General features: G+C 40.1%; 1 protein-coding gene across 1 annotated transcript; it reads right to left on the bottom strand.

Moving 5' to 3' along the window:
* Positions 1 to 3,918: 3,918 nt before the first annotated feature.
* Positions 3,919 to 11,062, bottom strand: LOC129758294 (uncharacterized). The gene is made up of 6 exons (XM_055755773.1): positions 10,859 to 11,062; positions 8,161 to 10,792; positions 6,208 to 8,100; positions 5,933 to 6,147; positions 4,404 to 5,876; positions 3,919 to 4,348 (listed from the first exon to the last, which is right to left on the bottom strand). Exons 1-6 carry the CDS (start codon positions 10,922 to 10,924, stop codon positions 3,995 to 3,997), a joined length of 6,633 nt encoding a protein of 2,210 aa, XP_055611748.1. The 5' UTR covers positions 10,925 to 11,062; the 3' UTR covers positions 3,919 to 3,994.
* Between the last annotated feature and the right edge of the window lie 976 nt (positions 11,063 to 12,038).

Raw genomic sequence — 12,038 nt, 5'->3', positions numbered from 1 at the left:
TGGAATCGTTTTTGTGTGGAATGCACACAGAATCCCTATTTCGCATTACAGAATTTTGGTTTCAAGGAAAAACCTTTACGACGCTCAGGAATTGCAATCCCAAAAGCAACGAAGTTGGGGGACGCATCTGGATGGGCATCATCAGCTGAATCTTCACCGTCACCCCAACAGGTTCCAGCGCATGGAATCCGGGAAACAGTGGAACGGGAACGGAGGTGGTTTCGTACAATTACCCCCCGGCCCTTTTCGACGTGGAAAATACGATAAGCACTGATGCTGAAAAGATAAAAAGCGGAGTCGACTAAAGTCAAGTGTCCCACCGTCTGTCGGTCCGTGTTTTGCTTTGGAGGTTTTTCTTTTTTTCCAGCCCTCACCCCCTCCGGTTTGGTTGCGAGGAAAATATTGATCCGATTCCGTCTGGCTGGCTGGAATGCACACAAGGACGCAAAACAATGGAAATCGACTCATCTTTGGGGTGTTTATTTCTATTCCGGATGATGATCATCCGGTGAAATGGATGGAATTCCTTTTCAGTCAATAGACGAGGGACACCCCTTCCTGCATCCGATTTTTCTCATCTCGTCGGACCAAGTAATAACCCTTCTTTGTTATACCGTTTTCTAAAACTGGGTGTAGCCCCAAGCTGGTTGATCGGGAGAATCGTTTTTCATCACTTAGAAAACTTACCACATGGAACGATTTATCGGCTAATCCACAATCCGAAATCCTGTGATCGGTTTTCACATCAAACTTTACACAAAAACCCCACTGATTTTGCGACCGAGAAGGTGCGAATTTCTTTTTCTCAACCCGAATCCTTGCGGAGGGAACAATTCTGCTGCTGCGAAAACGACCAAACCGAACAACGACCGACGCCAGTAAATAAAGTCCGCGACGACCGTCTTCAAACACGCCCGAAAGTGAACTGTCAAAATTCGTGGTCCGTTTTTCCAGCGCCGTCGCCGTCGTGCGCAAAACATGAGAAGAGAAACAGAAACGAAACGAAACGCGCAAGTGGAAAATTCGAAGTTGTTTGTTGTGTTGTTTTCCTGCTGTGGAAAATCTTTCACCCACACCGGGCGCTCGGCATTCGCTTCTTGGGGGTGAAAGAGATAGAGTGTGGAAAAGTTTTATCGTTTTGTTTGCGGAGAGAGAAAAATGGACGAATGGAGAATATGATATCGTTTTTCCCAGTTTTTCCTTCGGTTGTTTTGAAGTTTTCCACGCCGCTTGATGAAGGGATGTTAGCCGTTTTTCTCGGATCTGGAAAACAATCAACCCTTTAATTGACTGATTTTCTGAAGGAGTTTTATCACGGACGCCTTAAAACCTATCTTAAAAGGTAAACATAAATTCCCGAATTATAACGAAACGGATTCCCAAATTATAACGAAAGGTATTATGTATAGAATTATTGAAAATAGAATAATATGATTATTCCTATAAATTACCCTCAATCTTTTTTACGAAACCAAATAAAAAGATGAATTGAAACAAATCAATAGCAAATAATCAATGATAAATTTAAAAAAAAAATAGTAGAAAGGCATAAGAAAATATGACAAAAAGTCGAAAATAATAAAACAAACAAAAATATTAAAAGAACAAATCGAAAACAAAAAATAATAAAATACGAAAATGCCAAAGGAAAAACTAACAAAGACAGCAAGGACGACAGAAATTTGAAATAAAAAAGACAAAAAAGGGAAAATATAATCTGGCGATAATATTTTTTTTAATTTCACAAAACCATCAAAATAGACAAAATTTGACAAAAATGACGAAAAGAAATGAAACTGACAAAAAAAAATTAAAATAACTGCAAAAATGATAGAAACGAGAAAAAAATCAAATATTATTAAATAAATGAAATTTCATTGGATGAAATACAAAAAAATAAACACAAGACTAAAAGAACGAAATGAAAAATATTAATGATCAAAACGAGAAACGACACGAAAACCAACGGTTTGAAAAATTAAGTAGATATAACAAATTTCCACAATAACCAAAGTAAAAATAATAGAAAATAACAAAAATAATTGAAGGGAAATAATGAAAAAATAAAAAAACGACAAAAAAAAATACAAACCTACAAAAATTTAAAAACAAATAAATGTCAAAATTATGAAAATTTATAAAAGTAACAAAATGACGAAAACGACAAAATGACCTTTCTTTTATTTGACTATTTTGTCGTTTTCTTCATTTTGTTTAAAAATTGAATGGAATGGAAAACAAATTAAAAATAGACAAGCAAGAAAAAGCCAAAATCAACGAAAATAATCAAAATTTTAAAATTGATAAAAATTACAAAAGTGACAAGAACAAAACGATAATAATAATAATAATAATAACGAATCTTATAACAGTCACAGAAAAAAATATTAAAAACAATGACAAAAAGAACGACCTAAAAAATGACAAAAATAACAAAAACAAAAAAGCAAAAATGACAAAAGTCATGAAAATGATAAAATTACACCAATTTAAATAACTTCAAAAACTAAAAAAAAAATAGAAATGTATACCCATTCCAGGGGATCACTCACCATTTCTCCACTTTTTATTTCTCATCATTTACAAAAAAATAAAATACTGTTTTTTTTAAGTTTCAATCATCACGTAACTTATTTCGCTATATAGTTTATTGAGTTTCGAAAAAAAAAATTTTTTTAGAACAAAACATTTGAAAAGTGACGCGTCGCGACTTCACTACTTAAAACTTACATAACAATTACTATTTTATCGAGGAAAAACTGCTAATATCAAAATTTAGTTCTTTTAACTCTGAATCTATTGATATAACTTTAAGTTTTGTACGCTATTTATGTTAATTTTTATAAACGAATTACTGAAAAAGGGCTCAAAAATTCCGTGATGTCACTATGGAATGGGTCTATACAATTTAGCATTAATAAATAAAAAAAAACCACTAAAATTACAAAAAAATAACAAATTAAACTACAAAAGTTACATAAATTAAAAGATGACAAAAAAAAATAATAGCTACAAAAATGATAAAAATAACAAATTGACAAAAAATATATAAATTTTTATACAAAAATGACACACATTGACAAAAATTAAAAAAAAATACAAAAATGAAAAAAAAAATACAAAAATGAAAAAAAAAATACTAAAATGACAAACTTACAAAAATGACGAAAAATGACAAAAAATAACATAAATTTCAAAAATAACAAAAACTACAGAAATGATAAAAAGGACAAATTAACAAAAATTATATAAATGAAATAAAAATAACACACATGAAAAAAAAACACATGATTAAAAATTGCCAAAAATTAAAGAAATTTGAAAAAAAATACTAGAGAAAAAAACAATGACAAAAACATTTTTTGTGGATTTTGACATTTTTGTCATGTTTGGTATTTTTGTTAGTGTTATTCTGTTATTTATTTTTGCACCCGTTCGTAAGTTTTTCGTTTTTATCGTTTTGGTATTTTTTTTTCGTCATAGCTTAATATTTTCTAATTATTTGTCATATGGGTAATTACATATTAGATTTTTTTAGACATTTTTTTATTTTTTGAATATTGGTAATAATTTTATTTTACTTTTTGTAATCGTGTTAGTCGTGTCAGTTCTATCAATTTAATCACTTTTTTGTAATTTTTTATTATTTGATTTTTTTATGCTTATTTTTCTTTTTTTTTCATTTTTGTTATTTTTTATAATTATTTGTTATTTTTGTTTTTTTTCTCTTCTAGCTTAAAATTGGAAAACTTTCTGCATGAGTGTTTCGAATTTGGATAAATAATTTTCAATCCAAATTATTTGGAGTTTTTTTTTTGAAACGATAACTGGGCGAAATATTTTATTTTCATCACCTAATTTTTCATACACTCTACGAATCTACACATTTATAAAACAATGCATTCGATAACGAAAACGATATAAACAACGATAAATTATACAATTCACATTGTAACAGAAAAAAAAAACCCAAATTCTCTTCCGAAATGTACGTTCATTCCAGATCGCAATCGACTTCGGCGATAAGTCCACAATCGCCTTGAGTTTTGGCACGCAGCAGCACCAACTCCTGTTTGGCGGTCGCTATCGCCAGGTAGTGAATTTTACAGCGGAGCAGCGATTTCTGAGGTAATGCTACGGCTCCCATTTGGATGGCTGGGGCCGCCAGATGGAAACTTTGACTTCGGACGAACCCCTTGAGACCTCGGTAGATGTAGATCTGTACGGTGTGCCGCGATTCCAGGAAAGCCAGGACCGTTTCGTCACGAAGCTCCAGGGCGGTGAGGTGCGAAGGCCTGTAGCATGGGAGCACCTGGTACAGGTCACCCATCTGGATGTCCAGGTAGATCTGAAAAAGGGGGTTGGGTGAGTAGAAATTTTTAAAACGGGGCTTTTAGTCGTACCTTGATCGCGTCGTGATCACCCTTGATTACTGTACTGGTTAAAAAGGTGACGGCCGTAAGTTGATGCTTCCTTTTCGGTGAACCCACACTAAACGTCAGGATTTCTCCTCTGGAACGACCCGGGAAGTGCGGAATGTCTGCGGTTAGGATTCCGCCCAAGGGAATGTCTCGAGCGATCGTTTCTTCAACAAGAGAATCTTCGTCCTCTAGAAGATCTTCTGTTGCTAGAGACCTTAGTGGAAGACTTCGAGAGCGTGAATCGATGTCTTCATTGGCGTTGACAACCTCTGGTTCAATTGAGTCAGTCATCTGCCAAGCTCTTGATTTCGGAGACATTGCTACCATCGACTTGTTGGACATGCGATCGTAGACGCTTTGACTGTTGAAGAGGGCCATTCCTAATGTCTCATTGGTTGACCTCCTAGTTCTGGGAAGGTTTTCCGCTTTGTTGACATTCGAGAGCAGAACTACAAGTTTGCCGTCGGTTAATGCCAAGCCAAGGCCGACCTCATTGGGTATGAAACGGTAACCGTCTAGGCTTTTCGGTAGCTCCCACTGTTCAAGAACGTTTCCATCGATGTTGTACTCCATAACCAAGCCATCCTTCGAAATGTAGAAGCTTTCCGGTTTAGTGACCTCCGTGTGGATAGCATCCGCAACGTCCGCAGAAGCCGCGTTCCAAAGTTTCCTCAGTTGAACACCGGTGAACAACCACACAGTAACACCAACGATCTGACAATCGGTAACCTCGCTAGGGGACTTCGTCACCAAATAAACGGCTCGATCACCGTCCACAATCGACTTCCACTCTTCAACAACCCCTGTGTGGAACTGGAACAGAGGCAGGAAGAGCTTCCCAATCGTATCCCACTGGTAGAAGTTTGTCGAACATCCGTAGTTGACCGCCAAGAAGTAGTACCCCAGGTGGTTGAAGAAATGGAACGAATCGATGTCCAGATGCTCGTTGATCACCTGTCGCTGCACGAAGTACTTAAAGAAGAATGTTCGACGTTGCGTTTCCTGAACCAAGCCCCTGGTGGATGAGCACAGCGCTCGATACTCGGACCGGAAGTCACTGAGTCGCAGCTCCACATTCCGCTTGGCCGCCCTCATTCGATGGATGACATCCTTGATGTCGACCCCGTTGATCATTCCATTGCCTTCGACGTCTTGGTCAAAGCGGACGTTGCGGGCTCGCACCTTGGATTCGATTTCCTGGTGATCTCGACCGCGACTCCACAAACTGTTCTCGTACCACCAGTCGAAGTTGATTCCGGAGATGCTGTCTTTTGTTTGCAGGGATGTGGCGATCACATTTCGGAAGGAGATTGGGGATGTGATCACCATTTTTGGACCTCGGAGAACCGGGATGCCTAAGAGTTTACCGTTGAGTACAGGAGGCAGCATTAGAGAGTCCAACACTTTGATGGAGTTGAAGATCGATGGCGTTCGGATGTGTTGTGTTCCGTAAGTCTAAAATCGAGAAGTCGTAAATGATGTATAGAAGTTGTTAAGACGAGGTTACTTACCATTAACGTATTCTGACGCTCGTAACCAAAGTTGAACCCATTGATTAGTCCACCAACTTCGAGCGGTTTGGTGATCGTCACTTCGTCGAAGAACAACTCTCCCTGGATCGTTTGGTTTGAGCTCAGAGAAATCAACTGTTCCATAGGATAACCATTGATGAGGCTAGCCTGAAGATCGTTAAGTTCCAGCGCTCCCGGCGCAAACACTACCGGACCTGTGAATCAAAATTGAACCTTCAGATTCTACAACTCGGTTATCACTTAACTAATCCTACCAGTAATTTCCGCATCCTGATTAACCATTATACTGTTCTGAATCCAAAGATTCGGACTACAGCCGGCGATGTTCGGAGTGATCAAGTCCCCTTGCATTTCGATCGAACCGAAATGCACGTGCTGGTCAAAACTAACGGCTCCCATCAGCTGCACTGGTGTTTCCTCGTTGATCCGTACAATATCGCTCGCAATATTGGAGATGTCAACACCGTTGAGATGGTCAATCTGAGCACCCTGTTCAAGGACCACAGGACCTCGGAAGGTGATCGGCTTAGTGAAGTTGTAATTTTGATTCTTCCGAATCAACGATCCCAAATAGGCGTCGAGGTTCGATAGCTGATTCCAGCTACCTCGAACATTCATCGATTGCACTGCAACTTTGTTGAAGAAAAGATCACCTCGGATGACGTGGACGTCCCGGTGCTCATCGTAATGATACTGCTCCAAGAAGTTTTGAATAGGTTCTCCGTTAAGATATCCCTCCAAAATTAAATCATTAACATACAGATTTCCTGCCACCTCAACCTCTCCACTGAGATATACTGTTTGGTTCTTCAAAGCTAAATCCTTCACAAAAATATTGTTAATACTCTCCGTATCGGCATTTCCTTCAACGACCAAACCATTGGTGAAGATTTTCGTCGACTCAAGCTGTACAACTCCATCCGACTTTCGAGCGACATCTCTCACATACTCGCCAAAATCAATCCCGTTGATTAGTCCCTGAGTCGTCAGATTGCCTTGAACGATCAGCGGATCCAGGAAGGTTATCGACCCTGGAATTCGATTGGGTCTATCCAACCAGATCACGTCCTTCAGCAGCGAGTCGAAATGCACGTCGTTAACCATGTTGACCTGTAGATTACCGCTTATGTAGAGATTCTCCACCGGAATACTGCCCTGAAGTAAGTGGTTCTTGATATTCTCGACCTTGTCCAGATCCTGTTTCAGGCTTCGGAAGTCTCTTCCATTCACAAACGGAGTCGTAAGCTGGCTACCCACCACTAGTTTATCTACGAAAAACGGAGCAGAAATTTTCTGCGGTCGACTCAAGCTAAACCTCAACTCATCAAACGTCGGTAGGTGGACGTCATTGATCATCTTTGATGGTCCATCAAGCGAAGACTTCACCATTTGCAACTGCTCAACTTTCAGTTTGTCAACAGTTATCTCACCGGACAGCACCAAATCTCCCTGCTCCGTGTCCAAAAACTCGGACCGTCTCTTGTTGTTGAGGGTTTTCAAAATCCTCACCTCGTTCGCTTCGATATCTGGATAGCCAAAATCTCTCGGATTCTGGAAGATCAACGACGCCTCCGTGTACTGATCCCCGTAAAGCTTAATCGAGCTGTAGTCCACCTCGGTTACGTTCAACCCATCGAACAGACCACCCAAACTCAAATTTTCAAAGAAGACATCACCTTCAATCTCCTGAACCGGCAATTCCTGTTCCGTACTCCTCGTCACGAAATCATCCAATCGGAACTCATTGATCATATTGGAGCTGACCGTAACTTTACCCAAAAACTCAGCCGTTCCAATACGCTTACCGGAAACGATCTCCACATTGTGCTCGGTATCGTAAACCACATCCCCCAGCGTAGCATCAACGTCCATCCCTGCAAACCTATTCTGAACGATAACCGGTCCATCAACGTGCAGCTCCCGGAAGTGACAGGCGGCCTTCACCAGCTTCGTCTGCAACAGGCTAGGATTATCGAGGAACGCGTCGAGATGTGGGCCGCGGACTGCGCCACGGATTTCCAACCTCTCGGCTACGTGTAGATCGGCAAACGTTACGTTACCCGGGATGTGCTGATCGTCGTCCAGGGTTATAATGTCCCTCAGGTCGATCCCGTTGACCGTCGTTTCGATGTCCATGATGTTGATGTCTGTAATCATTTAGAGGGTATTAAAAATGTATTAGAGTGTAAACAAATGGTACAACTTACGCGTAACATTGAGGAATCGCTTATGCCCAGTTACAACCGCCTCTCTGGGACTGCTCGAAAGCAGAAAGTCTCCCGGGAAGGCCAGCTCGTTCAGATGGAACACCGTCGTGTTGGGATGCTCCAGGATAAGATTCCCGTTGATGCGCAGCTCCGGCAATCGATTGGGTCGATGTTTGAGCACTATTTTCTGGATGAACTCGTTCCATGAGACTCCGTTGACGTTTTGGACGTACAGAGAACCATCGAGGTGGAGGTGTTGAGCATTGATGGTGTCTTTTCGAGTAGAGGGGTTTGAAGCCTGATCCAGGTTGCGGAACTTGGTATTTAGGGCGTCCATATCAAGTCGAATACCGTTGGTGGAGTTTTTCACCAGAACGTCTTCGACGGCTTCGAGATGATCAAAGTGTAGATTCTTCCAACGTCGATTGTCACAGTTGAAGTAGATTGTAGACTCGCTTAGGTCCCTTCCATTGACTACTCCACCTTTTGGTAAAACTACGTTTTGAGCGACGAATGAATTCTCCACAATCAATGTTTCGTTGAGAACAACCTTATCACCCGTATTGAACACCAACTCACTAGCTGGTATACCATTGACAAGATTAAACTTCAGATGCCTAACTTTGAGATGCTTGAGGTGCAATTCTTTGAGCCTCTCTGCCTCTCTCGGGAGTCGAATTGTGAAGGGTTCCTCTTCCAGCTTGCGGACGTACAGGTCGTCCGTAACCAGTGATCCATCGATCTGAACTTGACCCTCGATGTGGAGAGGTTTGTCAAGGTCCAGCGAAAAGCTGTCGTTGTCGTTTCGGATGGCGTACTGCAGCTGGTGTTCCAACTCACCGAGGGCGTGCAGTTCGAGCTCGATATCTCTCGCCATAGCTGGAGCGTCTACATGGGTGTCTTCCGGGGTCCAAGTTACGTTACCGATTGTGATTGGACCCAGGTTGAAATTCGGGTGGAGATAGGTAATTTCTGTATAAACTTCCTTGACGGAACAGTTTTTAAGGTCTAGGAAAGGTTGGTTCAGAGATTTAGTCTCGTCAACTAGGTCGAGCGCCTGGTGAATGATCGTGTCTTGGTATTCAACGATCTTGGTAAAAGCTTCGATGGTTTCCCGAATTTCTTGGATTTTTTGGGTTATCGGATGTTCTCCTGAGAGCATCTCCACTTTGAGATGGTACAAGCTAGAGTGAGCTTGATAGCGCGGTACGATCATGGAAACGTGTTTACCACGTTGGACGATCGTTGAGCCAACGATTCCGGTAGGTCGATGCAGATCTAGCATGCAGCTCACTTCGTAGTCGATTATTTCGTCTTCCACGTAGCAAGGGATATTACTTCGGATATCGAAAGACTCCCCGTTCCAAACAAGGGTATCCAGTCGGTGAAGTTCATGGGTTGAAAAGCGCATCTTGTGTTGGACTAAAAGAATCAGATCATCCCGATAAGTCCTTGTCGGTATTTCGAAGAAAGCTTCCACAGTTTCCAGTGCATTCGTGGAAACATTCTGCGAAGTGAAGTTTCCATTTGAATATCTCAGAATCTGGGGAGATTTTCCACCAATGGCTACGTAGGAGTATCGACCTATTTGAAAAGCACCAACGGAGTTGATCTGCTCAGAAGTAAAGTTGGCTAGCTGAGTGAATTTTCCCCGGTACTTCGCTCCAACTTCCAGTGAGTAGATCATGGCCGTGTCGTTCTGAGGGAATGCAACCAAAAACTCGTTGCCATCATTAACCAGTCCAATTGTCCGGCAAGGAAAGTCCAACGGAAGCATCTGCATCAGCCAAAACTGGTGCCGCTCGAAGCTGAACTCATACAACGTAGCCGATACCGATTTCTGCTTATTGGGATGAGTTCCAACCAACAGCAGCATATCGATATCCTTGTGCTTGAGCCACTTGATCAGAGTCGTAGTCTTGTGCAAAGGCCAACGCCATTCTTCCGCCAGCTGATAGTTAGCTGCAGGTCTCAAACTGTACCAAACCAACGCAAGCTCCGTCGACACGATCAAACAACTAACGGCCGCATCTTCCACCGTGTCCCAAACCGTGATCACCTCGAACGCCGTCGGAACCGTTTCCATGGCTATCTCCTGCTGCAGTTTATACTCCCCGAAGTGCTCGCTCAAAATGATGATCCCACTCTTGCTCAAACCCACGATCACGTGCTGATCGTGGCTCTTCAGCGTCAACGTTTTCCAGGCAAACACCCCTTCCCCAAAAGTGAAGTTCACATCCTCCTTGATCGACTTGATCAACAGCGTATCCCTCCGGTAGTCATTGATCAGCGGCGCCTCACCAACTGACGCCAACGTCTGAATGAAACTCGACTCCACGATCTTCTCATCGATCGCCTCATGCAGTGCGTTGAACATCACGCTCTCCCGCACCAGTTGAACCTTCTCGTCGTTGGTAGCGTTGTTGCTTTTCAGCAGCGCATGCAACACATCTAGAGCCCCTTCGCTCTTCTTGGCATTGGCCTTGGAGTTGATCTCCTGGGCCAGCTTCTGAGCGGCGACCGGATCTGGTTGGCCGGCGGAAGCTGTCGGAATCGGACCCGGTTTGCCATGGGGTCTGGTATGGGCGGGTTGAACCACCACTGCTTTTCGATTTGCCGAAATAAACGTAAACTACAATTGAACAAAATTTAATTACCACGTGGTTAACAAATTCTTCTTGAACATCAACAATCTTACCTGTAAACAAACGGTTAAAAGTACAAGTAGAGTGGCGGCAAAAACAGTCGACCGGCTACGGGTCATTGTTCGATCACATTCGGGTGATCTTGAATTTGATCAAGCCGACAAGGTCAACACAACGCACGACGTGGAACAATGGGGAATGACCAAAATTTACGACGATTGTTAAAAGCCGGCGTTTTCTTCGTGATGTGCGATTTTCTAAGAAGGTAATCGAACAGTGACAGATGGTTGCGATCATCAACCCGATTGACAGTTTGATTGGAAAGCTGGTTTAGAACAAATATAACAGTTACCTATTGTTTATGGCAAGAACGATTGCAAGTTTTACACCACAGGTTGAAAATACAAATACAAAAGAAATATCCAATGGAATTAAACAAAAAATTTAAAAATTCATTGTTAAGAAATCCACTGCCATTTGTCTTTTTGTCATTTATGTAATTTTTGTTATTTTTGGCAGCTTTGTAATTTTTGTCGTTTTCATATTTTTATTAATTTTAGTTTTTTTTTCATTTTCTTTATTTTTTGTCAGTTTTGACATTTTTGACATTTTTATCAATTTTGTCATTTTTGTCGTTTTTGTCATTTTTGTCGTTTTAACATTTTTACAAATTTTATCATTTTTGTAATTTTTTATCAATTTTGTTTGTTTTGTCAGTTTTGATATTTTTATCATTTTTATTATCTATGCAAATATTATCAATTTTACTAGTTTTGTCATTTCTGTCATTTTATTCATTTTGGTCATTTTTGATATTTTAATCGTTTTGTTGTTTCTGTATATTTGTATATTTGAAATCCTGTATTTTTTTTTTAAATTTTTGCAAATTTTGTAATTTTATAAATTTTGGTATTTTTTGAAGTTATCGTAGATTTTGTAATTTTTGATATATATGTCATTCTTGTCATTTTGTCATTTTCGTCCTTTTTGTAATTTTTGTAATTTTCGAATTTTTGTATTTTTTGTAATTTTTGTCATTTTTGTAATTTTTGAAATTTTTTTAATTTTTGTAATTTTTTAATTTTTGTAATTTTTGTAATTTAAATAATTTTTGAAATTTTTGTAATTTTTGTAGTTTTTGTCATTTTTGAAATTTCTATAATTTTTGTCATTTTTGTCATTTTTTGCTATTTTTGTCATTTTTTGTCATTTTTGTCATTTTTGTCATTTTTG

This window comes from Uranotaenia lowii, chromosome 3 (assembly GCF_029784155.1).
Source record: "Uranotaenia lowii strain MFRU-FL chromosome 3, ASM2978415v1, whole genome shotgun sequence".
NCBI lineage: Eukaryota > Metazoa > Arthropoda > Insecta > Diptera > Culicidae > Uranotaenia > Uranotaenia lowii.
The sequence above is the reverse complement of the archived record's forward strand: the minus strand, read 5'-3'. Positions and strand labels throughout refer to the sequence as shown.

Coding starts and splice junctions, on each gene's coding strand:
- LOC129758294 (XM_055755773.1), bottom strand. CDS start 10,924: ATGACCCGTAGCCGGTCGACTGTTTTTGCCGCCACTCTACTTGTACTT. Junction 10,793..10,858: donor TTTTAACCGTTTGTTTACAG/GTAAGATTGTTG, acceptor GTTCAATTGTAG/TTTACGTTTATTTCGGCAAA. Junction 6,148..6,207: donor TCAGGATGCGGAAATTACTG/GTAGGATTAGTT, acceptor TTTGATTCACAG/GTCCGGTAGTGTTTGCGCCG.